The 25,106-nt window shown below is 39.2% G+C and overlaps 1 protein-coding gene across 4 annotated transcripts; it reads left to right on the top strand.

Moving 5' to 3' along the window:
* Positions 1-812: 812 nt before the first annotated feature.
* LOC146755434 (AF4/FMR2 family member 4-like) lies at positions 813-23,741 on the top strand. Of its 4 annotated transcripts, none has more exons than XM_085525604.1 (18): positions 819-1,032; positions 2,889-2,925; positions 4,645-4,693; positions 5,955-5,975; positions 6,528-6,582; positions 7,593-7,630; positions 7,973-8,132; positions 8,647-9,582; positions 10,256-10,344; positions 11,422-11,659; positions 13,535-13,632; positions 14,205-14,268; positions 14,417-14,553; positions 14,956-15,027; positions 16,136-16,229; positions 16,744-16,787; positions 17,626-17,846; positions 18,423-23,741. In XM_085525604.1, exons 1-18 carry the CDS (start codon positions 988-990, stop codon positions 18,539-18,541), a joined length of 2,517 nt encoding a protein of 838 aa, XP_085381730.1. In that variant the 5' UTR covers positions 819-987; the 3' UTR covers positions 18,542-23,741. The 4 variants fall into 4 exon arrangements, 3 of the variants coding, with proteins under 3 accessions (XP_085381730.1, XP_085381729.1, XP_085381731.1); XM_085525603.1 differs by having other exon boundaries at positions 820-1,032; positions 7,970-8,132; XM_085525605.1 differs by lacking the exon at positions 5,955-5,975 and having other exon boundaries at positions 820-1,032; positions 7,970-8,132.
* The last annotated feature ends 1,365 nt before the right edge of the window (positions 23,742-25,106 follow it).

Raw genomic sequence — 25,106 nt, 5'->3', positions numbered from 1 at the left:
TGAGCCTTTCAACTTTCTGCCAGCCTATTTATTTTGTGTGCGTACATCTTAGCCATGGAACTTTGTCAAATTCTCTGTTTCCAAAGTCTGTAATTTCCTCTGCCTTCTCCCCTCTGTCATTCTTGGCAGTGGGATGTCTCCAAATTCCAGCAAGTTAGTGAGCCGTAGGCTTGTACAGCCTAGACCCGGAACAGAATTCAGAAGGCTGAACACAGCGCTGGTTTACTTGAATCAAGCCACACTGTTCTAGAAAATCTTATTCTCCTTAACTTTCTATTTATTTACAAGTTATATGCTGCAGCATCTCACAGCATTTCTCTTGTGTGCAGAAGTCTGGTACACTTTGCCTACATGTAGAAAATGAGGCTCGTTTTGGTGGATGGGTGGATTTTATGTCTAAGATTGCTGGCATAAGATCATTTTCCCTGTGTGCAGCAAGTGTTTGCAGGGACCCAAAATCCTGACTGGGGCCTGTCTGCATTACTATAAATATATCTTATAATTATCAGGAAGTCTTTGAATCAGAAGATAAAACTTCATGAAAATAGGTCATAAAAAGTTTTATGGGTGCTGTGAAAAACAGATTCCTGACTCTTGATAAAAATATTACCCCATCACCTAACGCTCTGTAATTTCATCCTGTGTAAGTCTTTAAAGCCAGGGGTTCACAGTCAAAAAATGCAGAGCAGGAGGACTGGTGTGTTTGTAAAATATATTCAGAAATGCAGCTGTTTCTTATTGGATGGAATCTTTCCATCATAGAACAGGGAGTGTGATGTCACTGACAGCTGTTATGTCTGTGTACCTGAGCGGTGACCTGCAGACGTCTCTGAAGAGGTGCACTGGTCTCTGGGTTTGCTCAGTGTCCCGTGCTGTAGTAGTTGTGAAGGCAGCAGTCAGTTGCGTCGATCCCTTGTGATCCTTGTGATCCAGAAACTTTATTCTGAGAATTAAAAGTGAGGTCTGACCTGGGTTGTCAGATATTAAATGGAAATGGATCCTATTCACCACAGCCAAACCAAAAATGGACAGGTAAGAATTATGTACCTGACTACCATTCTAATCACCATTTTGTGTCAGAGTCCAAGCAATGGTTTCTTACCTGTTGAAGTGTCTTCCACTTAACTTCAGCAATCTGCTGTGCTTTTGTGAAAAGCATTTCCATCCTTCAAAATGTTCTTAATTTCTTCTTTCTCAAGAAATTGGACTTGAAAAAATATATATTTCTGTTTATTTCTTTATTAATCTTTGAGTTTCTGAGAGACGTGTATTCAGAGGCAAAATAGATGGTGAGTTATTTGGAAGAAGTTGCACATTTAAGCATAACACCTCGTTAAAGTGCCCTTAACTGGAATACTGCCTTAGAAATAGGAAGCTGGCTGAGGTAAGCACTGAGGCAGACACTTTCTGTAGAATTTATGGTATGTACATTGATGAGAACAGTCCCAGTTACTCATCTTGTGCTCAGCACAGCGCAGTCGTTCTGCATATGTGGAATTTTGATTACTGTAGGGTCTTTTTTTTGGTTTTACCTACATTTTATCAGGTACTTTTATCAAGTATTTACCTACTTGTCTTAGTTGACAGGAAAAAGGAAACTGAGGAATCATGCTTGTACTCATTGAACCTGTGTGAAAGATAAGAATCAGTTTGTATTCTGAAGAGAGTACGGCTTTTGCTCTCTGTTGAAGTAAGAAGACTTCTGCAACTTGATCTTGACTTTGCAGTTTAACCATAGGTTGATTTTAATGTCTCTTCTTTCAGTCAGTAAAGATGAAGGGCATTGGGAACATCTTAAAGTTCCCTAAGAGGTTTTGTTTTTGAGAAAATTGCACTCTTTCTCCATTCCACTGACAATACTCATTCAAGTCATGATTTCAACTGCTGCCACTTTTGAAATAAAAATGTTAAAGGAAGTCAGATATATGTAAGTATGCCTTGCCATGTAGAGCTTTTGTGTGTTTATGAAGTTACAATTGGAAACTGCATTTATAAATTGCATCACGTCACTGAGCTGGCTGTTTGTGAAGACTGCTGTACAGCTGTGCCCCAAACCCCTGCAATTCACTGTCACAGAGTACATCTATCAGCTTGGTGAATTGACTCAAACATTCTCTGTTTTTATGCGTAAGGTCAGCAGTTGTCCTCATTTTAAAAGGAGGTCAGGAAGGTCCTATTTTAAAATGGCACACTAGCTTAGAAGTAGGTTTTCAGTAACACAATACTCTCTGATTATTTGTTTGTTTATTTATTTTTTAACATTTCAAGTGTTTGATAACGTACTGTGTTTCAGGAGGCAGAATTGGGTTTTCTGGAACAGGAATACAGAGATCTTACCAGTGCTAGAATTGGCGAGGCTCTGTCTTTCAAGGCTAGTTTCATAGACAGCAAATCCACTGTATATCGAGGCAGGTATTTATCACTGTCTGTTGGCTTTTATACAGCCAGGTTGCTCAGTTACATGAGGATTTGGATGAAGGTGAGAAAGGGAAGATAGGGTTTGCAGAAGTTGCACAGTTTCTGGAGATTCAGGTACTGTGTATGACAACTGCACATGGCCCATCTTCCAAGCAAGCAAGCAGGGACAGAGGGGTCAGTGGGACAGATGAGCTAAGGATACTCTTCCCATGTACTCGCTGCTCTGTCACTGCTGGGGAAGGCAGCTTGGGCCCAGGAAAGGGCTCCCTGTTTCTGTTTGGTTGTTACCACTGGGTTTTGTTTTTAGCATGTTGGTTTTCTTTGGGAGTAGGTGTTGGTTTTGTTTTGTTGTTGTTTTTTAAAGGATATGTGCCATCCTTTAAAGTCAGAACAATAGCTTGATTATGGCATGATTTTTGAGATGTTAAAATTCCCTTTGAAAAAACTCCTGTGATCTTTTGTTCCCTTAGGAGTCTCAACAGTCCAGTTTTGGCACTGGAGAACAGAGTAAGTACATTAAACTTCCTTTCCTATGTGCAGTGTTTTTGTTACAACTGAGTATTCTTAGTACCCCTTAAGAAGTCAGGCCATTAGATCATGAGACCTCTCCAGGCTGGTAATGGAATGGGTTGCACGTAAAAATTGTCCGTATTTTCTCAAGACTTATGAAATAAACACTTGATTTTATTTGTGGCTTTTTGCTGAGAACTGGAAAGTTAATAACTGTTGTGTAACTCACTCATAACTTCTAGAAAAGGGGAAAAAAATAAAATTGTTTCTTTAAATTGTTGTTATTTTTTTAATTCTCGAAAAATAGGCTTCCTTGGTTGATATGATTGAAAATAGCTGAGTGTGAAAACACCCACAGAGAAAACCCCTGGGTATGCTGGAAAGCAACGAAGTTCATATTTTAATAGAAAAAGCACAATGCATTTTCTTCCTTTTTCTTGTCCACTTTCGCATTATGGATATGAAAATTGAAGAGAACTGCTCAAGAATTGTTAATATTCTTGAGTGTATTATCCCAGAATGTATTTCCAAAGTCTAGACAAATGCACCTTTTACTCCTATTTGACTGTGTCTTCATTTTGAATATTACTGAAATGAAGCATTTAACCAGGTAACATATCTGGCAAAAATGAATTAGATTTGTGCTGTTGCCTTCCAACAGTCTTACCAGTCCCTGTCAAAGTGATTAAACAGATTAAATAGTAAAAGCGGAATGGTTTATTCTTAGGTATTCACAAGCAGCTTAATCTAAACTCCTAATACAGTGGGGAATTAAGGAAACAAATTAAAACTTAATTCCATAAGGCTAGCCAATAGGTTACATTCTGGAAACAGCTGATCTTTAGGTATGTCATCAGGGAGGCCAAATAGATAAAAACACAGAACCATTTCTCAGCTCCATTTTCAGTTTTCTGTGACACTTCCAACAACCTCAGATATTGTTTCTGTTGTGCTATGTTTAGTAATTTACTAGAACTAAAGAACAGGGAAGAAAAAGAAGACAAACCAAAAAGCAGATTATATCACAGTGTTCTAACTGTAGGGTTTGGTTTATGAGTTTGCTTTTTGGATTTAAAGACTTTTCATTCACTAAAAAGCTGCGTAGGAATGCTGAAACAGATTAAAAACTTGATTTAATTGATCTCCTCAGCATGTAGAGGGTAATAGAATAATTTTCATGGGAGGGTTTGGGCTCTAAGGTCTCTTAGATGCCATCCAGTTCCAAGCTTCCCCCCAGACCAAGCTGCCCAGGTCCCACCCAGCCTGGCTTCAGGGATGGAGCACCCACAGCTCTCTGGCAGCAGTGCCAGGGCTTCCCCACACTCTGACTAAAGAATTTCTTCCTAATATCTAAGCTAGACCTATCCTCTTTTACTTCAGGATTGTCACTTGTATCCTACCTTGATAGAAGCAGAAGTTTTTCACACCTTCAGAAACATATTAAGTGTGTGTTGGTTTAGACAGCAACGATTTAAAAAAGCCTTCTAGATTTTCTTGATTAAGGTCATTGCTTCTCTTGGCAGTCTGTCTCTGCTCCTCTCTCACTTGGTCAATGTGTGAGAGGCTGCACCTGACGTCAGCTGGTCCCTCTTTCTCCTGTTCACTCCGCCATTCTTGAGTTTGTTTGGCTAAGCCTGTTTAGTTCTGTCCACTTTGCAGTGACTGTTTTGCTGTCTGTGTTCAAAAGAGTACAGCGTTATTTCTTTTTCCTTCTAGAACGATATAATCCTTCATCAAAAACATCCAATGGCCATCAATCCAAATCGTAAGTAGCAGTTGAGTAAACATTTCTCATGTAACAGTCAACTTTTAAAAGATTCTGGAAGTAGCTGTTTCTTCACCAGAATGTGTCAGTTCTTGCACACTCTTTGTCATGCTTTACATTTAACTGACAGGAGAGGGAAAAAAAAGTTGATTTCAACCTATTTTCAGGAATAGTAGGGCAAATAATGGCACACCGGTGTAACAGGTGTGCTGTGCCTTCCTTCCATCCCCCTGCTTTCTTCTCAGCTGTAGGATACTGAGCAGGAGTTTGGCCCTAGGAATTGGCTGGTGAGCTGGAAGTGTATCAGTGTGTGAGAATGGGCAGGATGGGACAGGATTTACTAAACGTGCATTGCTAAGCTGTCAGCTGGAAGCAGCTTGTTGCAGTTGCACAAATAGGATGAGGAACTGTTCTGTTATTAGAGGAGACAGTAAATTAAGTTTGAGATCTAGTTAAGTTTGTACGAGTAGTTACTCATTCTCTTAAGTGACTGACAGGCATTTTTATTAGTTGCGTACACAGACCTAACATTATGCTTCATTAATCAGACATCAGAAAGAAAAAATAAAAAAGCAGCAGGAAGAATCTAACTGTCTTCTGCCCTATTCATACCTGAAAATTGATTACATTCTGTTTAAATACAATTTCCAAACAAAAAATGCCCATTCCACCTGATGGAATGTTTACTGAAAGCAACTGCAGATTCTGAAGGTATTCTAAGTTAGTATTTGTGATGCAGTTACGAAATGAAGTTTAGTTTTTCTGTTTACATTTTTAGTATTAATAAGATTAAAAAACAAATCATCTGTGAGAAAGAAATGGGAAATAATTGAAGAGTGGCTTGTTCATTTATTTATTTATTATAGACTATGTCAGTTCCTTAAAACATGAGGTTTCAGATGTTTATACACAGCCACTTCAATAAGTGGTAGCAGTAGGAGTTCATCATTTGGCTTTTCTTTTGTTATAGCAGTGTAGTCCTCTATGAAAGGGCTGTGCTGGTTCCAGAATGGGAGGGTGTAGGAAGGTGCAAGAACATAGAGTTAGCCTCTATGTGTCAATAGAATTTCCGATAAAGCGATTGTGCTCTGTTAAGAAAGCGTTAAAAAGTGAGATAAATGCATCTTTTGATAAGGGTAGCAGCTGAAAATAGATGTCTAAGTAGATTCTCGAGGTTGCTGTTTGTTTTCAGATTATAAGTAGAACAGCTGTACTGTGAAATTGGGAAGTATTCTAATCCTTTCTTATCTTCTTTCTCCAGATGTGAATTGAACCAGACAGAGTAAGACGTTTTATTTTTGTAACGAAGGTGTTTTTAAATAAGCACAAATACCCCACTATGTTTTCTTTGTGTTCCTGTACTTTCAGTGTCATGAAATAGTATGTGTATGTATGACTACCCTAAATAGGAGCAATTATACCTTTGAAGAATAGTAGAAAATTTATGATGTCGAACAGTTGGGATTTTGCCACTAGACATGAAGCAATCACATTTCTTAATTCAATGGGAAACAGTATTCTTGTCCGTGGTGTGTAAGAGGTTGAATGCAGATGTTTTAGCTCCACCTGCATTAGTAAAACGTGTCAGAATTCCTTTCTAAACTTTAAAGAACGAACAAAGGAATCAAAGCACTACAGCCCGTAGTTTTCTTTAAAGAATGACTTAACTTGCCATTCTTAGACATTAAATGTTTTAAATGGTAACTTGTGGATTTCACCCACACACCCAGCTCTGTAGCATAAACAGTAACTTGTTGGAATATAGAAGAGTGCTTTGAATGTAATTAAATTACATGGAAAAACTTGTCTCACTTTCTCCCTTTTACTTACTTAGTATGTTGAAAGATGACTTAAAACTTAGCAGTAGCGAAGACAGCGATGGAGAGCAGGTATGTTCACAAGATACCAAAGATTCAGTAGAATAAACCAAGTGTATTGATGGTTTGTTACATCAGCAATGTTCAGTAGTCCAACAGCAAACTGAAAAGCTGAAGGAGAATTTGCAGTTGAGCTACGAAAAACAATTAGCAAGTTTTCAAACAAACTTCAGGTACTCTAAAATGCAAATGTGAGGAAAATGATCTGGTTTTGTGAGAACAGTACTTTTTTTTTTACCTAGGGACTCATGCTTTGATGATTTCAAATGGGCTTTCTCTGAATGTGGAATGGAAACAGAGTCAGTTTCCTAACACACACAATGGGCTGCCACCTAAGGGAGAGCCCCTCATGTTCTGTGCTGGCTAAAGAGTGCATGGCACACAGATGTCCATGCAGCAGCTGTTCGGGATAAGAGCTGCTGTGTGTGTCTTTTACTCCCAGGTTGTTTCTGTAACTATAAGTCTAGCAGCTCCTTTATTTTTATCGTATCTTTTGCTCCTTGGCAATATTAACTCTGTGCATCTCCAGCCAGAGATGGTGTTCAGCCTGCTGAATTAAACATACCTCTTGAGTCTGTGCTACCCAGCAGAAGTCCATGCTGCTTTTTTTGCTGTTCTCAGTTCCGCTGTTTGTTATTTTTTCACATGGAAAACTTGAAGATGGTGCATTTAGTTGTTTAATTACTGGGACATAGAACATTTCTGGAATAGCACAGTAAAAATTTGTATCATCTGGTTCTAAAACATGGCATGGGGGAGTGGAGAAAATAGGAAATCTCAGAACTACTGTCAGAATATGGAGGGTTCTGAGATGACACGTTTGTGGTAAAAGCTTGGATAAAAGAACTGTGATTTATTTTTCCTTTTGTACAAGCCAAAGGCAGGCAAATTTAAACCTCTGTATTTCTGAATTAGAGCACTCTTCAGGCTAAGTATTTAGAATCTTTAAGACTTGATATCAATACTTTGCAATGTAATTGCATATGCTTCTAGAAGCCTCATGCTCTTCTTCTTAATTGCAGGACTGTGATAAAACAGTTCCAAGGAGCACACCTGGAAGGTAGGCATTCCTTTACTTTCTATGCTGCAATCCAATGGTAGTGATGTTTGGTCCAGTCAGCGCTTCTGGCTTGATCTCGTTTCTAAAATCAGTGTTAGTTGTTTGTCTTTGATTAGACCAGAAGGTGATTAGAGTTTAATCAGTGGCCAACACATATTCTGCAAATATTATACTGACAACATTGTGAAGGGGGGAGGGGAACAAGGTGAATTGTGCTCAGTTGAACTCTTTAGCAAATGTTAGTTAAAATATTACATTTTATTCTTCCTAATGGAAGAACTTCCAGGATGCCTTTGCACTGAGTAATGTTTGTTTATTTTTCTTCCTTTTTGTTTTCAGTAGTTCTGAACCTTCACAACATAACAGTGAAGGAGCAGATAATTCAAGGGATGACTCAAGCAGCCACAGTGGGTCTGAAAGCAGTTCAGGATCTGACTCTGAAAGTGAAAGCAGTTCCAGTGATAGTGAAGCTAATGAACCATCACAGAGTGCATCCCCTGAGGTAGGATTTGTCACGCATTTGGGCTGTCATCAGGCATTAATCCTGAGTTTTAAAAGCAGAAAAAAATGAACATGTTCTCGGTCTCTTTTTTTTTTTTTAACAAAAACTTGTCAAGTGTAGAATTATTTCCACATATTTCCACATATTCTTTTGCTAAAGTACCTGTAATTTGACATGATAACTATATTTTCTATAAGCACACATTTGTTATTTGAGGTGATTTTTACCATAGTTATCTGTTGGAGTGCAGAAGACATGGGAACAGTAGCTTAAAAACCAGTAGCTTTTAGTCTGGAATGCCATGGCAGCAAGTGCTTCCTGTGGACTGCAGTTCTTCTGATTGAAGGAAAAAGCAGACCTGCTATCTGTAGTTATATGCATTTTTCATTAGTTACTGACCTCAGATGCTCGAGTGCACCGCTTGCTTTGGCTTGCAGCACAGTAGGGCTGCAGAAAAGATGGAAGCCACGTGAAACACTGTATCTAACAGTGCTTTATTGAAATTTGTTTTTAGCCGGAGCCACCGCCAACAAACAAGTGGCAACTGGATAACTGGTTGAACAAAGTTAATTCACATAAAGTGTCACCAGCTTCTTCTGTGGACAGCAACATCCCATCCTCACAAGGCTACAAAAAAGAGGGATGGGATCAGGGAACAGGAAGTGGGTACGCTGATCAAAGCGGATCCAAGGACTCGATTTCTTCAACACCAGGGCGAGATTCCAAACCCACCCAAAAGGGCTCAGAGAGCAGTCGTGGCACGCAGAAATCACCTGCCCAGAGTGACAGCTCAACACAGAGGAGGACCGTGGGTAAAAAGCAGCCCAAGAAAGCAGAAAAGACATCTGTTGAAGAGCCTAGAGGAGGTCTTAAAATAGAAAGTGAAACCCCAGTAGACATGGCAACAAACATACCTTCAAACAGGCATAAGGCAGCCACTAAAGGTTCCAGAAAACCTAATATAAAGAAAGAACCCAAATCTTCCCCTCGGCCTACAACAGAGAAAAAGAAATACAAGGCTTCAAGCAAATCTGCACAGAAATCCAGGGAATTCATAGAAACAGATACCTCATCCTCTGATTCAGATGAAAATGAAAGCCTGCCTCCTTCATCACAAACACCCAAATACTCCGAGAGCAATAGGACTCCTGTTAAATCTTCCATGGAGGAGGATGACAGCTTTTTTCGGCAAAGAATGTTCTCTCCTATGGAAGAGAAAGAGCTTCTTTCACCACTCAGCGATCCTGATGAAAGGTACCCACTTATTGTGAAGTGGGTACCTTCACAAAATGGATACCTGAGCCTCTTATCAAGAATACCAGAGAAGCCTTACAAGGATGCTGATGTGCCCAAAGTGGAAAAGAAAAATGTGCCAGAGAAGCATGCAAGAGAATCTCAGAAGCAGCCTTCTGATAAGAGTTCCACAAAAGGCAAAAGGAAACATAAACAGGTAACAGTATCGTAAATAAAATCTTGCCTGTTATCTTAGCCTTTTAGTATCTTGCTAAAGGGGTTAAGCCCAGTAACCAATGTCATACCTCATTGCAGTGGCTCAGTAATTTAGGAGATTACTTTGCCTACCTATTCTATGTAGAATAAATTGATCCTTCCTGTGCCGTTGTAATAGGGAATATTGGAGTTTTCATTCATGAAAGGCAGAGGGTTGTACCTTTAGATGTGTTAGCACTGTAGCTTGCATTCCTGGAGGTAGCACAGATTGTGTATCCTCTTAAACTCTTCAACTTTAGGATTAGGTTTATATAAAAATCTGGTCTTCGACATCTCTTACAGACTCCATGGGTTTTACAGTTCCTGGCATTCATAAGACACCTGTGTTTGACTCCCCAGCATAAAATCTGATTTCGTACCAAAGCCTTTGGCAGATTTTTGTTATTTCATAGTGATATGCGTGTTATAAAATGAACAACTTGAGACTGCCACTTTTCAAATATATGATACAAGGTAGTTGCTTCAGGGGATGTTTCTGTAGCCTGTACTGGTATTATTCTGTACGCTGCAAGACGCCCACTGAATTAAATCCGTTAAATGTGAAAAATTACTGTCTTCGTGAAGCTGTAAATGTAGACATTTATCTGGATGTGTTTCTTGTTTGCTGTATTCAGAATGAGGATGAAAACAGAGCCAGTGAAAGCAAGAAAACAAAACTGGAAGAAAAAGCTCCATCAGGACACAAGACTTCTAGCAGTAGGGAGTGAGTATCTTGCCTGAAGGCTCAGAGTGATCAAGGAGAAGACTCATGCCTGTATCCATCTCTCCCTTACCTTCTTCTCCTTCCTCCACAACAAAATGTCTCCTTACTAATCAGTGGGTAATATTTCATGGTTTCTGATTCTTCAGTTTGAAGTTTCCATTAGTTGTTGGTGGAAATTCATATCCATAACTGAAAATATTGACTAGGTAAACCCTACTATGAAGGGTTCACCTTTTTCAGATCAAACAACAGACAGCTGGTATAATTATATCATGGAAAAAAAATTCTCTACAGCGAATATTTGTTGAATTACTGATGTGTGAGAAGCTGCAGCTTCTGGCTACAGATGCTAGAAGTCTTTCTGAGTTAAATGCCTTCTTTGTTTCTGTTAAGAAATGTAGAAAAAATGGATGCTCGTCTGTCATGTTTTTTTTCCTTTAGTCCTGATATTTTGTTTTGTTGCTGGTGTGATTTTCTGAAGGGCACTTGGTTAAATGCAACAAGATGGTTTTTCAAAAACTTCATGTAAATAGTTATTTTGTGTACTGTTCTCTGTGAAAAGGGATGCCAGAATTAGCAACTGGAATCCTCAGCAGCCAAGGTAAGACTGTACCAAAAGGCCAATGGCTTCTAGAGAACAGTTATCTGGGCCATCTTTTTTCTGAGCTGTTAGGCTGACTTGTCTGCAATAGACAGACTGGCGCTAATGCTGGCATTCATTTCTAACATTACAAGTGTTTAGGGTGTTTTTAAGAACTGTTGAGGGATGTGGTTTTATGGTTAGAACTTGCCTTCTGCGTTTTCAGGTCAGAACAGATAAAGTGGTGAAAACTAGTTTAATCAGGCTTCGTAACGTTTAGTTACTGTGGTGATAATTTGCTTCCTCTGAATCTGTCTTGCTATGTTTAACATTAAAAATCTTGTTTTATTATTTTTTTTTTGGGGGAGGGGAAGGGAGAGGGAAAAGGCTTAAATGGGGGAAGGGTGTGGAGAGAAAAAAAGAAGTGATGCTGGATTTTTGTTTTATTTCTATTTTGAAAAGTAAAAAACAAAACTGAATGTATTCATTTTGTCCAGGTCTTTAAAACCAAGTGCTGTTAAAGAGAAGGATTTACTGCCATCTCTTGCTGCCCCAGTCCTTCAGAAGGATTCCAAACAAGAGCACGGGTCCCGGAAGAGGACAGCCAGTCCGTCATCATCCTTGAAGTCCAGCAGCAATGTTAGTAAGGACAGCAGCAGTGGCAGTAAAAGCTGCTCATCTTCTAAACAGAGGAAGATAGAGGGAAAAGGTTCTGGCAGTGCTAAAGAAACAAAGGTAAAGGGCTTGTTCTGTGAATGCCTTGAACTTATTTCTTGGCTTTGCATTTTGACGTGCAGTGTCATCTAAATAATTTGCAGTTGTTGAAATGTAATTAGTTTCAGATTTGCCTTGTTTCGTACCATGGTGCTTAGACTCTAAATTGGAAAATAACTTAGGAGAGATTGTCGAATGCTAATGTTTATTCCTACCAAATATTTATGTTAATTACTAAAGTGCATTTAGTCATCTTTTGATGACAGATGCTGCGTATTTGCTGTTTAATTTGTTAATGAGAAATATCACTACAAATCTGCTCACACTGAATGAATAATGAGGTTACTCTTATGTCGCTGGAGCAAGTACAGATCTTGTCCTCGTTTTAAGGAGAACAGGAGCTGGGTCCGTGCACAGTGCTGAGATACAAAGCTGTGGCTCTCATTTTTCACCCTAGGATTCTAGAAAGGTTCATCTGATTCCAGATCAGGATGGTACAGAGCTCTCTGTGGTTAGAGTAGAGAAAACACTGTGGAAAAGGTGATGCAGAAAGTGTTTTTTAAGCAACTTAGATTAAGAACATATGTAGTTGAAGGGTTTCAAAAACATTATAAGATGATGATAGTGTAAGGTCATGATATGTAATGTGCTTTTTCGTTAGTATATAAATGTGTATTACTGGACAGGAGTAAACTTGTGAGCACATCTGGGTATCTTCATAGAGTAATTTCTGTTGTATAACCAGATTTGAGTGTAATATGTTCAAGTTGGAGGGATTTCACCTTTATCTTTGGGATTCCAAATGTACCATTTCTCCTTGATTGCTCTGAAGTGTTCAGGAAGGGTAATTGATTTGGGGAGGAGTGAAGCAGCAAATTGCCATCGGCAGTGGCAGAAAGTAGCTTAGTCATTAGGGTGGAGTCCATGCAATATTTAAACTGGGAGACCTGCTGGATTAATTTACATGCCATTACTGTGAAATTTTAGAAACCTGGGAAGGTTGTGTGCATCGGTGTCTGCACTTACAGGAAGCCTGTAGATAGCAGATTTGCATCATAGACTGCTGCTCTGGCCTTTCCTTATTCATCAGCATAGAACTGTCCCTAAACCAGCTGTTAACTTGTTTGATGTTTTTCTTTTCATACTTTGGAAATGCTGCATTTCCCTGCATGTTTTGGTGGTGTTTTATGTTACACTGGTAGTTAGGGCATTGCTGTGCAAGTGCAGTGCCTCGCAACTTTGAGATCCTTCTAATTAGCAAGGATCTGATAAAGGCAGGTTATTAAATACTCTGTGTAATTGGCCTTTGGTCACGATGACTCCAAAGAACTGAAAGCACACTGAAGCTGGGAAATTGCCTTATGCTGTTGATCTAGTGAGAAGAGATTCACTTAGAATTCACAAGATGTTTTGATGTCCCTTCTTTAGCCTGAAGTGTCACATTGAGCCATGTAAAATTAAGGGGAGCAAGGGCAGCATGTTGTGAAGACAGCTGTTATTTCTCCTTGAAGTTGGTGTTTCTGAAATACTAATCTTTTCTACCCAGAGACATTCAGTAGTTTATTGTTGAAAGACATGAGAAGTTATAGAAGTATATATAGCCTCTTTGTTCAGAGTGGAAAATCATGATTTAGCAATAAGGGAGATCTCCTAGTGTAGTAGGGCTCAGCTTAATTATAGCCTCTGTGTCATCCCCTGTGCCAGCATGAGATGAAAGCCTCAGGGAAACTGTGTTATTGTATGGTGAATGGCAGCTAAAGCAGCTACTAAACTGAACTTACTGCTTACAGAGTGTGAAATCATGGGAAAAATGTGTACAGTAAATTCCTCTTTGTCTTTGAGAATATAAAAATAAAAAAAAGTCTTGACATGATTCGGTGACCATTTTCCTTTCAGGAGAAGATTCTGAACAATTCATCGAACTGCCCTCCTGTTTCTGCTCCATCTACAGAGAGCTCAAAGTCCAGAAGAGCAAAACTTGTTTTTGATGACAGGTAAGAAAAGCAGAGGGTGCCTTTCCCTTTTTGGGGGTGCTAATCTTGCAGCACAGTGAGCTCTTCTGTGGAGAAGGGTTGTCCTGTTTGCTTCACAAAAGATGCTGAATACTAGTTCATGCTCTGGAGATCTGCATGCTGTTCTGCAGCAACGTGCTTCTCTGCCTGCTTTGTGCACCAAATATTTGGCAGATGGTGCACTCCTTGAGGAGAAACTCTAGTCTGCCCTGTGTGTTCCTGCAGAGCGTGGATGGACCAAACAGTAGATCTAAACAGTCCAGGGTTGTCCTGTTTTTAAGTGTTGATGTATCCATCACACACTTTCAGGATATCACTGCTGCCTGTTCTCTTTTAACAGAGTCTGCTTTGCCCATGGTGAGCAGTTGTTGTCTTTGGTAGCAAAGAGGAGCCTTCATTTTTTGAACCCAAATGGGATTGTGATGCAGTACCTCCTGTTATTGTAACTTGAGTTAGAGGGGGATGAAGTGAAAGCTGTAACATTAACAAACTTTTGTCATAAAAGGAAGTACAGAGTAGGTGGTCTGACTCCTTAAATGTGTCTTCTATTGTAGGACTTACTCAACTGATCATTATTTACAGCAAGCAAAGAAGTTAAAACATAATGCAGATGCATTGGTAAGCAAATCTACAATGTTTATCCAGTATTTGCACATTATGCTGGGGTTTGTTTACTGCTTGTGCTGTGTTGCTGCCTGTCTGTACTAGAACTTTCTGGTATTTCCTCTCAATATTTTCCTTATTTTTTTTTATCCAATCTTCTCAGTCTGACAGGTTTGAGAAGGCTGTGTACTACCTAGATGCAGTGGTGTCATTCATTGAGTGTGGGAATGCATTGGAGAAAAATGCTCAGGAATCCAAGTCCCCATTCACTATGTATTCAGAAACTGTGGAATTAATCAAGTAAGCGCTGTAAAGCACACACAGAACTCAGATGGTTGGGGAAGAGGGCTGGAAATCAAAGCTTCTGCATTTTACTCATGTTCTGCCACTAACTTTTGGAGTCCCTTGCTCTACACTAAGAACGGATCACTAGCCACTTTGTTCCAGTTACTGAAGCTTCAAGTGTGTTCTTGAGGGCTGAGATCCTTTATTCCAAAGTTTGTGATGTCTTAACAATTTGTGACATGTGCAGAGCAGAACTATTCCAATTATTGCCTAGCCACGTTCTGTTTAGGGTCTGAGGGAAAGACCTGAAACAGTGAAGGAGTTGAAAGTTGAATTTCATAAGAACTTGGTGGCTGATAAATGATTGTATAATGTTTCATTTACTTGATAGTTTTCTTGTTGGTGATTTGTTTATAGGTACACTATGAAACTGAAGAATCACTTGGCACCAGATGCTACGGCTGCAGACAAAAGGCTAGCAGTGCTTTGGTACGTGTATCCTGAACTTTATATTACACACTGATTAATTACACACACAGATTTCAGTCTGTGAAATGCTGTCTTACACTGAGTTTTCAGGTGTTTTGAACCAAATAGGAGTTTTCTGTTTGACTGTTCAGTACCATTGATGCTATAGATCGATTACTGTAAGGGCTTGTTAACAACAGCAAAGTCTTTCAGCTATTAAGAAAATGACTGACTGACTTCAACTTTGACTTCCATAATGTTCTGTCAGTTACTGCTTTTATTTTAGAACGTGATGTCATTGGTAACTTGTCGCATGCAATGGAATTGTTAATATGGCTAAAAATGATAGAGGTGCCTTTGTGAATTTCATTATCCTTAGTGTTTTGATAAAGTTACTGTTGATGAACTGAGCTCTTCATTTGCTCTCTTTGTAAATTATAGTGTTCCAAAATAACAGACTACTGTTGAGTTGGTTGCATGGTCAGCTGATGTTGGGCTGTGACCTAAATGCTTCGGGAAACTTTGAGATTACATTAACAAGCAAACTGTTGTCTGGTCTTGGCTTTAATTTTAGTAAAATAACATAATCAGAGCACACTGCTTTACTCATTTGAATGAATTTCCAGTTCTGTTTTGAAACTTTCTTGGAAAGGAAATTATCTATTGGATTTGGGAGGAGTAGCAGAAGGAGGGTTTGGGGTCTTTGCTGTGTGTTCACACAGTGATATGGCAAAACTTGAAATGGCTGTTAAGAATTGTCATTTGCCTTCTGGACTAATTAAATGGCTGCAGCAAGCAGTTGAACAAAGCTGACTGTGTCAGGTGGAAAAGGGAGGGGGGACTATAGCAGCATGCACCAGATTCAGTGTGTCCTGACATGAGAAAAAAGTGAAGGCTGTATCAGTAAAGTCACTGCAACCTAGTTTCAGCTTAAGGCACAAAACTGTTCTTTACTTTCTTGAGAAGTAAAGGTGGTGTGGGACTTTGTCTAGTTACAGTTTGACAGTTGGCTGTTTAGTGTTGGGAGAGAAAAGCTTTTAAAAACATGGGTACTCCATTTTTGACTTTTGGTATGTTGTGATAAGCTTGACTTTAACTGGAAATGTTTTGTTGTTCTGTCTTTGGTTAGTCTTCGGTGCCAATCTCTACTATACCTAAGGCTTTTCAAACTGAAAAAGGAAAGTGCATTGAAATATTCTAAAACTCTGACTGAACATCTGAAGGTAATTGGATATATATTTTCTTCAAATATTAAAAAACTAATCAAATTGAAGCTCTACATTACTTAAAATTCCTCTGCCTGGTATTCAGATTGCTGCACGTGAACTTCCAGTATGCCCTAATTTAGGAATGGACCTTGAAAGTACATTCAAGCTGAGCAGTTTAAAGCTGGGAGGATACAGCATGACTATGATGTCATCAACCCATTGGTCCTAATGATAGCTTCCTATTAATATTTTGGTGCAGCTTTTAGTAAATTTAGTTGGCTTCAAAGAGAATTTTAATTTTGTTGTTGATATAACAAAGTTAAAACTTTGCTGATTTGTGTCTTAGTCATCAGTGAAATGGATGCTTTTCCCAATTTTGAAAGTACTTTGATATTATTTAGGATATTTTGATATTATTATATGCTTAAAAGAAAAGCCATGAGAACTCATGTTCAGAAATGAGCAATTAAACAACCAGATAAAATATAATTAGCTGAGGTATAAACATACGTTTACTTTTTCCCAACAGAATTCCTATAATAATTCTCAAGCACCGTCACCTGGTATGGGAAGGTAGGTAGTAAAAGTTTACCTGTATTTCTATGTTTATAGCTCATTCTCCACATAAACTGTGAGTTTGAGGTGCTCAAAGAGCAGCTTTTACTTTCTTGAGCTTCTGTTGTTTTTGTTCTAATTTCTAATTGTTCTAAGGTCTAGATTTTGATCCATTTGTTCACGTAAGTGTTCTGATAAGAGGTTGAGAAATGTGCTGTACAGAGATATTCTCAGGCAACTCCTTGTTGGGAGGAATGAACAAAACACTTCTCAGTGTGTCCTTAACACACAGGTCACTTGTCTCAGTGGTTTGTTGTTTTATGTAATGCTTTTGCTCTCAAAACAATAGCTTTATTAGTGCTGCAGTGATGCACTTGTAGCCCAGATGGCTACAAGTGCTTTCACAGTAAGCTCTTCCATGGTACAGCAGTTTACTTCTGTTCTTGAAACCTGACAACAGACTTTTTATAGATTACTCTATCAAAACAAAACAAAAACCAGAATTTTAGGAGGGCATTTCAGATATGCATCATGTTATTTGAAAATACAACAGCAGTATAATTGCCTTGCTTTAATTTTTTCATTATTACTATGTGAGGTTCAATTTATTTAAACAACAGATTTGATTGAAAGATGCTGCATGTTGATTTGGCTGTGAGGCTAAAATACAGGAGCTGGAGGAACATGAGAGGTTTTCAAAAGCTCACTTGTTTTAGGGCCAGTCCTGAGTTCTCAGTGTGTGAAGTAGGAGTGCCTTAGCATCCCATGTTCTGAGCTGTAGGAAGACATTTGCATGACACACCTGACATATCTGTGTGCGTGTTTTACAATGTAATGTTTTCCTTTGGATAAGCAGCAAGCCTGTTGGTATGCCGTCTCCAGTCTCTCCAAAGCTGTCTCCAGGGAATTCAGGAAATTACTCCTCTGGGGCAGCCAACCCTTCAGGGAGTGGGTCTTCAGTGACGATCCCCCAGAGGATCCATCAGATGGCAGCCAGCTACGTCCAAGTTACATCCAACTTCCTCTATGCCACTGAAATTTGGGACCAAGCTGAACAGCTGTCTAAAGAACAGAAAGGTAAAGGTAGGCAAAGGCAAGTTGTAACCTAAGATGTATACATTGTGTTAAATTCTAACAGGTTTTCAATTTTGGAGTTAACAGTGCATAATGATAAATAATTGGGTCCTTTGTAAAAGAAAGATGGAAAGTAATTCCTTTGGTGACAGCGATGCTCTGGGCTGGCTGTCCTGGTTGTCAGGTGGTGTTGGAGATCTAACATTTCCTACCAGCTATGCTTAAAATAAATAAATAAGTCTTGCATTTCCTGCAAGTTTTTCTCTTTAGGAAGTAGAACTTGGTGCATTTCCTTTTCTGAAATCCTGGAGTGAATATACACATTCGAGGGAGAAGGCCAAGAATGCTTTGTAACAGTTAGGCCGCAGTGTAATTATGCTTACCTTCTGCAAAACAGTAAAGAAATGGGCTTAGAAAGGATCTCTTTCTCTTTCTTCTGCCATCTTCAGCCGTCTTTCATTTCTTTTGCCTTGATCTGCAATGTTTGTGCTGAGGTGGTGTTCTTTTAGGGAGAGCAATATTTCACTTACGGCAGCCAATGAGAACGACTGTGCCTAATTTGTGTTTCTGTTGTTTTAGAGTTCTTTGCCGAACTGGATAAAGCTATGGGCCCTCTGGTTTTTAACTCGAGCATCATGACAGACCTAGTGCGTTACACCCGTCAGGGACTACACTGGTTGCGCCTGGATGCCAAGTGATACTTCGAACTGAAGGAATGGAAAATTGAACACATTTTTCTCGCTGCCTCTGATTTATCTCCACAACACTGTGTCATGTCAATAAGGAAGTCTGCCATAACACATTGCTTAGTTGACACTAAAAACAAAGAATGCTTTCACATGTCTCCCATCTTGATTTGTGTTTTGTGTTTTAACCCAAAACGATCTTGTTAATGAACTCCTTCAGTATTCCCTTTTTAAGTTATTTAAATATTTTTAAATTTGCGACATATAAAGGTGTAGCTTGGCTAATCTATCATGGATGGATCAGTCATTGGAATTCCCATCACAATACGTAAATAGTCGGTTTAAATCCTATTTATTTTAATTTTTTTAATTTTAATTTTAAAAAGCCCAGTTTTTTGGCAGTTTTTAGCTGTTTCTTCCCTAAATTTTACCCTTCCAAGTACTTAGGAAAAATTAAACATAGACACTTTATTTAAGTACTCCGTGAGCTTTGTTACTCTGTAATGTCTTGTGGTGGTAGAACCTGTAAAAGGAATTAGGATTGATAGGTTCTGACGTGTAGAAACACCATACTTTTCATGCCTAATGCCTATGATCAACTAATAAATGACAGCTAGAGTTTTATTATTGCAGAATTTGTACTAAATAGAAAAAATTCCAGATGTTCTTCTACGTATTAAAATACTTCATTTAAATGAATTTTAAAGAAATTTATATGGAAAAATATTTAGCTGGTTCTGACTTGGGTTGCTTTCAAGGCAGTTTCAAACCATTGGTTAACACTATAGCAAATCATGAAACAGTTTGCATTCAATGTAATATCAGAGTAATGGTGTAGGAATGAACTTCGGTCTGATAGGAAAGGCATATAGGAAAGGTTTCTGAAATGGACAATCTTGTGCTTTTTTTTTAATCTCTCTTCATTTAAAACGCATTTTGTTTGTCATTTTTTGACACTTGCAAAATCAGCAGTTTTGTGGTGAAAAAAACCAACAGTAGTTAAATTCCTACCAGAACTGCCATTTGCAACTTTCTCATTGACTGGAAAATCAGGAATCTTAAGTAGAGACGGAGGTCCATTTTTTTTTCTGCCTGAAAAAATGTCTGGTGGTTAATGGACACTACAGCATGACAGTGCAACAGCCATTGTGGGGTGGGGGAGCACACCTGCTATTACAGGGAAGTTGTCTAATCGTTTTGATGCAGAATGGATTTAAAACTTGTATTTACCCCATGTTAATGAAGGTCCCATTCGTGTTTGATGCATTTGATGGAGCAGAATATTCATTTGAGAGGGAAGCGAGTTGGTGTAACAGAAACAGTTTGTGGAGTTGCAGTCGACTGCTCTCAAAACCAAAGTACCTTTCCACATGAGGTGCTTGTCTGAGTCAAAGGTTTAAAATGCTACTGCTTTCAGTATTGCTTAGTGCCCCTAACATGTCTGGTGTGCCTTATGCCTTACTTTTAGATGAAGATTTTATGAACTATTTACAAGATGTTTTACAGCAGGACCAGGTGTACTGTATGCAGTGGTCTTCTGCAGTACTTGGGTAAAATTCCATTTCTTTTTCAAAAGTACCAGTGTCTGTCATGCAAACTGACTTCTCATTGCAGTGGTCTTCTAAAGAGTCAAGCTCTGAATACTTTAGAGTGCGATTGTGGAATGCTGCTTTGTTTTATCTCCCATTTAACCCTTAGTTCTGTACCAGAGATGAACGTGCACGTTCAGGAAAAAATATTGCACTAAAGTTTTGTGTCGTCGTGGTTAAGTGCCAAAATCATGGCAACCTCGAAAGAAGGAATAGAATTCTACGCTACTTAGTACTGCAGTATGTCCTATGGGCTTTAAGAGTTTAGAAGTTTTGAAATGAGTAACCTACTAAAAGGTAGCTGCATATTCGTAGAGCTTCCTTTGTGTTCCAGCGTGTTTTGTACTTCCAGAAGAGCTTTGCTACATACGAACCAACATGTGTTTGGTTAGCGGACCTGTGACTTTTCCCGTTAGAGCTGAATCACTGATCAGGTCTGTTGGTTGGAGCATCCTTTTTATTAAATCACTGTGCAAGATCGCATTCTTTTCGTGTTTGCTGTTAGAGACAAAACTCTGTACCCTCAGACTCTGCATCCTGGTTAATAGGACACTGTCAACTAATTTTTCCTTTAATACTCTAAAGTGCCTAGCACTCTTTTGACGCTATATAAAAATACCTTTGTAGGAGTTGCATTCATAGTTTTTTTTTTTTGTGTAGTGCTGCACTGGCCGGTGCGGCTGCTTCCAGCTTGCTCCTTTGTGCACCGTGCCCATGACTGTAAGCAGGAATGGTCTCATCTCTGGGAATTTATTTTCTCTTTTTATTTCCTTAGAGTCCCACAAATACCTTTTGGTGTTACACGCAGTTGTCTCTTACAAAAATGTTTTGCTTGTCCCCAGGTCAATGGGTCTTTGGGTAACTGAAAGACTTCTTACATTGTGTTAAAATGTGGACCTGAAATGGCTGACAGAATCCGTCACAGGGAAACATTCCCTGGAGTGCTGCCCAGGTTTTCTGTCTGTATGGGAGATACACAGTGGTCTTGTTATTTGAAAAATGCCTTACTCATCTGTGGCTATTTCAGTCAGAGACACTTAAATTTCACGCTTCCAAAAGCATATCTGATTTGGGCTTTACCATTGTTTCTAAGACAGAAGTTGTGTACTTTGTCAGATTTCATAGCAATTAAAAAAATGCAAATACTGAATATGCTTCCATCCCGGTGCCACGATGCAGACTAACAGTCCAACTCTGTCCTTTTGTTAACCTCTACACAACAGCAGTGGAAATGCAGACAGCGTCAGCACTAAGGCAGGCTGCGCTAGTGGCTGAGGAGGGGATCCCTCACTCCCAGGTTCCTCAACGATTCCCTAGACGATTGGATCTTAAGCACATATCAACACTGAGATCTTAATTCCCTCACCGAACGTGGTCCCAGTTGGTGAATCTTAAAAATGGCTTAATCAGACTAGGCTTGCTCAGATATCACTATTATTTGGATTTGCTGTGAAACTTGCAGGTTCCTAGATGGTAAGGTGCAACCATTTATACTTATAAACAAATCTTAAGGACACCAGAGTAAAACAGCCCAATACTTTTATTTTGATTTGAAACTATTAGCCATAAAGTAGAGCGTGTGAATGGCTCTTCTTGGCTTTTGATGGCAGTATGCAATTTGTATTGTATGTGTCTTTTAATATATATGTATATATATATGAAATCAGTCTGTCCAAAGTATATGTTATACTTGTTTTTACATTATGGTGCAACTGACTATATTGATATATTATTTATTGAGTGCTGAGTCACCATCTTACTGGTGATAAATCTTGCATATTATACAGGAGTGCAATGTATATTCCTTTAGATTGCTGAGGCTTGATTGCTGTGATAACAAAGGAAAAGAAGAAGAAAAAAAAAAGCCCTGAAATGTATTTATGAATGGCCCCAACATACAGAGTCAGTACTTTATGGGAATGATGTGCTTGCCCGGGGCAAGTAAAATAAAGCCGTAGGCAGATAATGATGTAGTTTTCCAGAATGGGAAACTATTGGAAAAAGAGACTACCTTTGCTGTATTTAATATTTCAGTTACCTAACAGATATTTACTGTCACCGCAGCGTTTATGTTAAGGGCCTGAGCAAGTCAAGTTTGAATTACCCATTGGGGAGTAAGCAACTTCCAAATTTCTAGATTTCTGACAAAAATTTTGGTCAGGGTTTAAATTATTCCATCTAATGAAACAGTGTTATGGAAACCTGTATGTTAATGCTGGATATCTTGAAGTGTGAAGACTAGCCAAAGCTTTTGGTGGCCAACTCAGACAAATACAGAGCTGTTCCAGGAGGCAAATCTCCACAGTGTGAAAGTTACCTAAAAGCAATCAATCAATCAGGGAATCGTGATGTATGTCAAACTCCATTACTTTTCAAGGAATTGGTTTCTGATGCCATGATGCCATTTGAAAGCAGCGGTATTGGGGGTGGGGGGAGGCAGGGAGGGAGGGCTTAGCGATGTAATAAGTACATTTTTCTCTCAATACGAGCTCTGGTCGTTGCTAGATCAGCTATCGACAGCATTAGTTCTTTGCTCTCTGCCGATCTCAGCTGAGTTTCAATCGAATACACTATACTGAACAATTTGAAACGCTGTGTTACAGCGTTAGGGTTTATATAGGCCATCTTTATGTAAAAGTTTTAATTTCATCTGGAAACTTAATGGAAACGTACCTACTCCTGTCATACCTCTCTGCGTTTGCTATTGGAGCTGATACGGGCAAATTGGAATGCAGTGTTCCCCGACTTGGTTTTTATATGCAGCCCGGGGAATCGGTGCTGTTGGGTGCACAGTACTTCTGCAGCGCTTCTTTTCGGCTGCATTGATGTTACACATCTGAAAACTCAACTCTAAGGACCAGGCGTGACTTTTGCAAGCACAGTTCCTGACATTTGTATCTGGTCCCCCTTTTAAATTGTTTTAAGAAATTTTGTATATGGAGGATAAAGTGCTTATATATTTATTAAAAATCCTTTATCTTAATTGAAATTATTATTTGATGAAGAAGGGTTTTTTTGGGGGAGGGTTTGTGGGTGAGGGAAGGTAACTTTTCACCTGTCTCTCATAAATGAAGCCCTTGTGAATCATACAGAAAGGTACTGCTAGTAACTAATGGGATGTCTCTGTTTCACACTTCGTACATGACGAGTCCATGTGTTACGTTTTGTTTCTATGGGAATATTTCGGCGTCCGTCTTCAACCAAAACCTAAAGAAACACACCAACTGTGATTTTATTTGTTGCAATACATTTGAAATTTCAAAGGGTACTTTGGGGCTCAAATTAGGATTTCTAAGTCAGTATGTGCATTTCACGTCATAAAGCTGTTAATGGTGAGCAAAGTATTATATACTAACTAGATTTTTTCCACATCTGTATAGTATATTCTATGTATTTTGTGGTATTGAGATTATAGAAAGTTTAGTGTCTGAAACATGCGTTTAATGTGTATTTTTAAACAAATTTATGGCAATTAAAATATTTGGAGAAAAGGGTATCACATTTCAATTTGTAAAGATCTTTTTAACTACCGTGTCATTAAAATGCTTTGTACAATGCAAAACTGTAACTGGAGAAACTAAGTTTAATAAATATCAAATAGATTTTCTGTATTAAACTTCAAAGTGGTCCTGTCTGTTGAAAGGGCTGCGTGCTCCCTGTTGCTGTATTTTTAAGCAGACGTTTCTTTTTTGACCCCAGCACTCTGCATAACAAGGGAAGATACCGTCCAGTATGTGAGGTATGTTGAAATAATGGGATTATTCAGACGGGGAGGTCAGCTTGGGACGTAGGCAATTTTGATTAGAAATAATTTAAAAGTAAATACTTCTTCCAGTTATCACCAGATATATTTAGTATATTGAATCTGCTAGCACTATTATTATCAGTTTGTTTGCTCTCTCTTCTAACAGGCTTTTATTTGAAGTCCGGCTCAGAGTTCAGCTATTGAGACTGAAATGAGACAGAAGCGTGATCAACTTTACACACTTGCCAGGTTGAACGATAAATGTCTAAAGTCCACTGTGAAATAAGCACTTCTGCTTGAAGTGCCTGATGTGCCGTCAGCAGACACTGTGGACACAGGATGCAAGGAAAAACCCGGGTAGTTTGCGGAATATAAACTTTTAATACGCACCTTAAAATAAATATATATATATGAACAATTACAAACAAAACAAAACAAACATGAGATGCAGAGTCCTTTTATTGAGCTTGGCCGTCCTCAGTGCGTGCTGCAGAGGTACAACCCCGGTGAGCGAATGCTCTCCATCTTTTTGAAGTCCTTTTACCAGTTCCTGTGGCAGGAAAGTCGAATGTACTTGTTGCTGATTTGCTGTCGTAGCTTCTGAGTGGTCAATAAATACGTCACAAGTAGAGCTGAGCCGTGGCAGCAGTAACAGCAGTGGGTGTTCAGAATCACAGAATCACAGAATCACAGAATGACCTGGGTTGGAAGGGACCTCAAGGATCATGTAGTTCCAACCCCCCTGCCTGGCAGGGCCACCAAACATACACATTTACTAGATCAGGTTGCCCAGGAGACCTCATAGATCCCCATAGACCCCATAGATCCCCATAGACACCCCATAGATCCCCATAGAGACCCCATAGATCCCCATAGATCCCCATAGACCCCCATAGAGACCCCATAGATCCCCATAGATCCCCATAGACCCCATAGATCCCCATAGAGACCCCATAGATCCCCATAGAGACCCCAAAGACCCCATAGATCTCCATAGAGACCCCATAGATCCCTATAGAGACCCCATAGACCCCATAGATCCCCGTAGAGACCCCATAGATCTCCATAGACCCCACAGATCCCCATAGAGACCCGAGAGATCCCTATAGAGGCCCCATAGACCCCATAGATCCCTATAGAGACCCCATAGACCCCATAGATCCCAATAGAGACCCCATAGATCCCCATAGACCCCACAGATCCCCATAGAGACCCCATAGATCCCTATAGAGACCCCAAAGAT

The sequence above is a fragment of the Coturnix japonica genome, chromosome 32 (genome assembly GCF_054131305.1).
Source record: "Coturnix japonica strain WE chromosome 32, WE-NBRP24, whole genome shotgun sequence".
Taxonomy (NCBI): Eukaryota; Metazoa; Chordata; class Aves; order Galliformes; family Phasianidae; genus Coturnix; species Coturnix japonica.
This window is presented reverse-complemented; position numbering and strand designations above follow the sequence as displayed.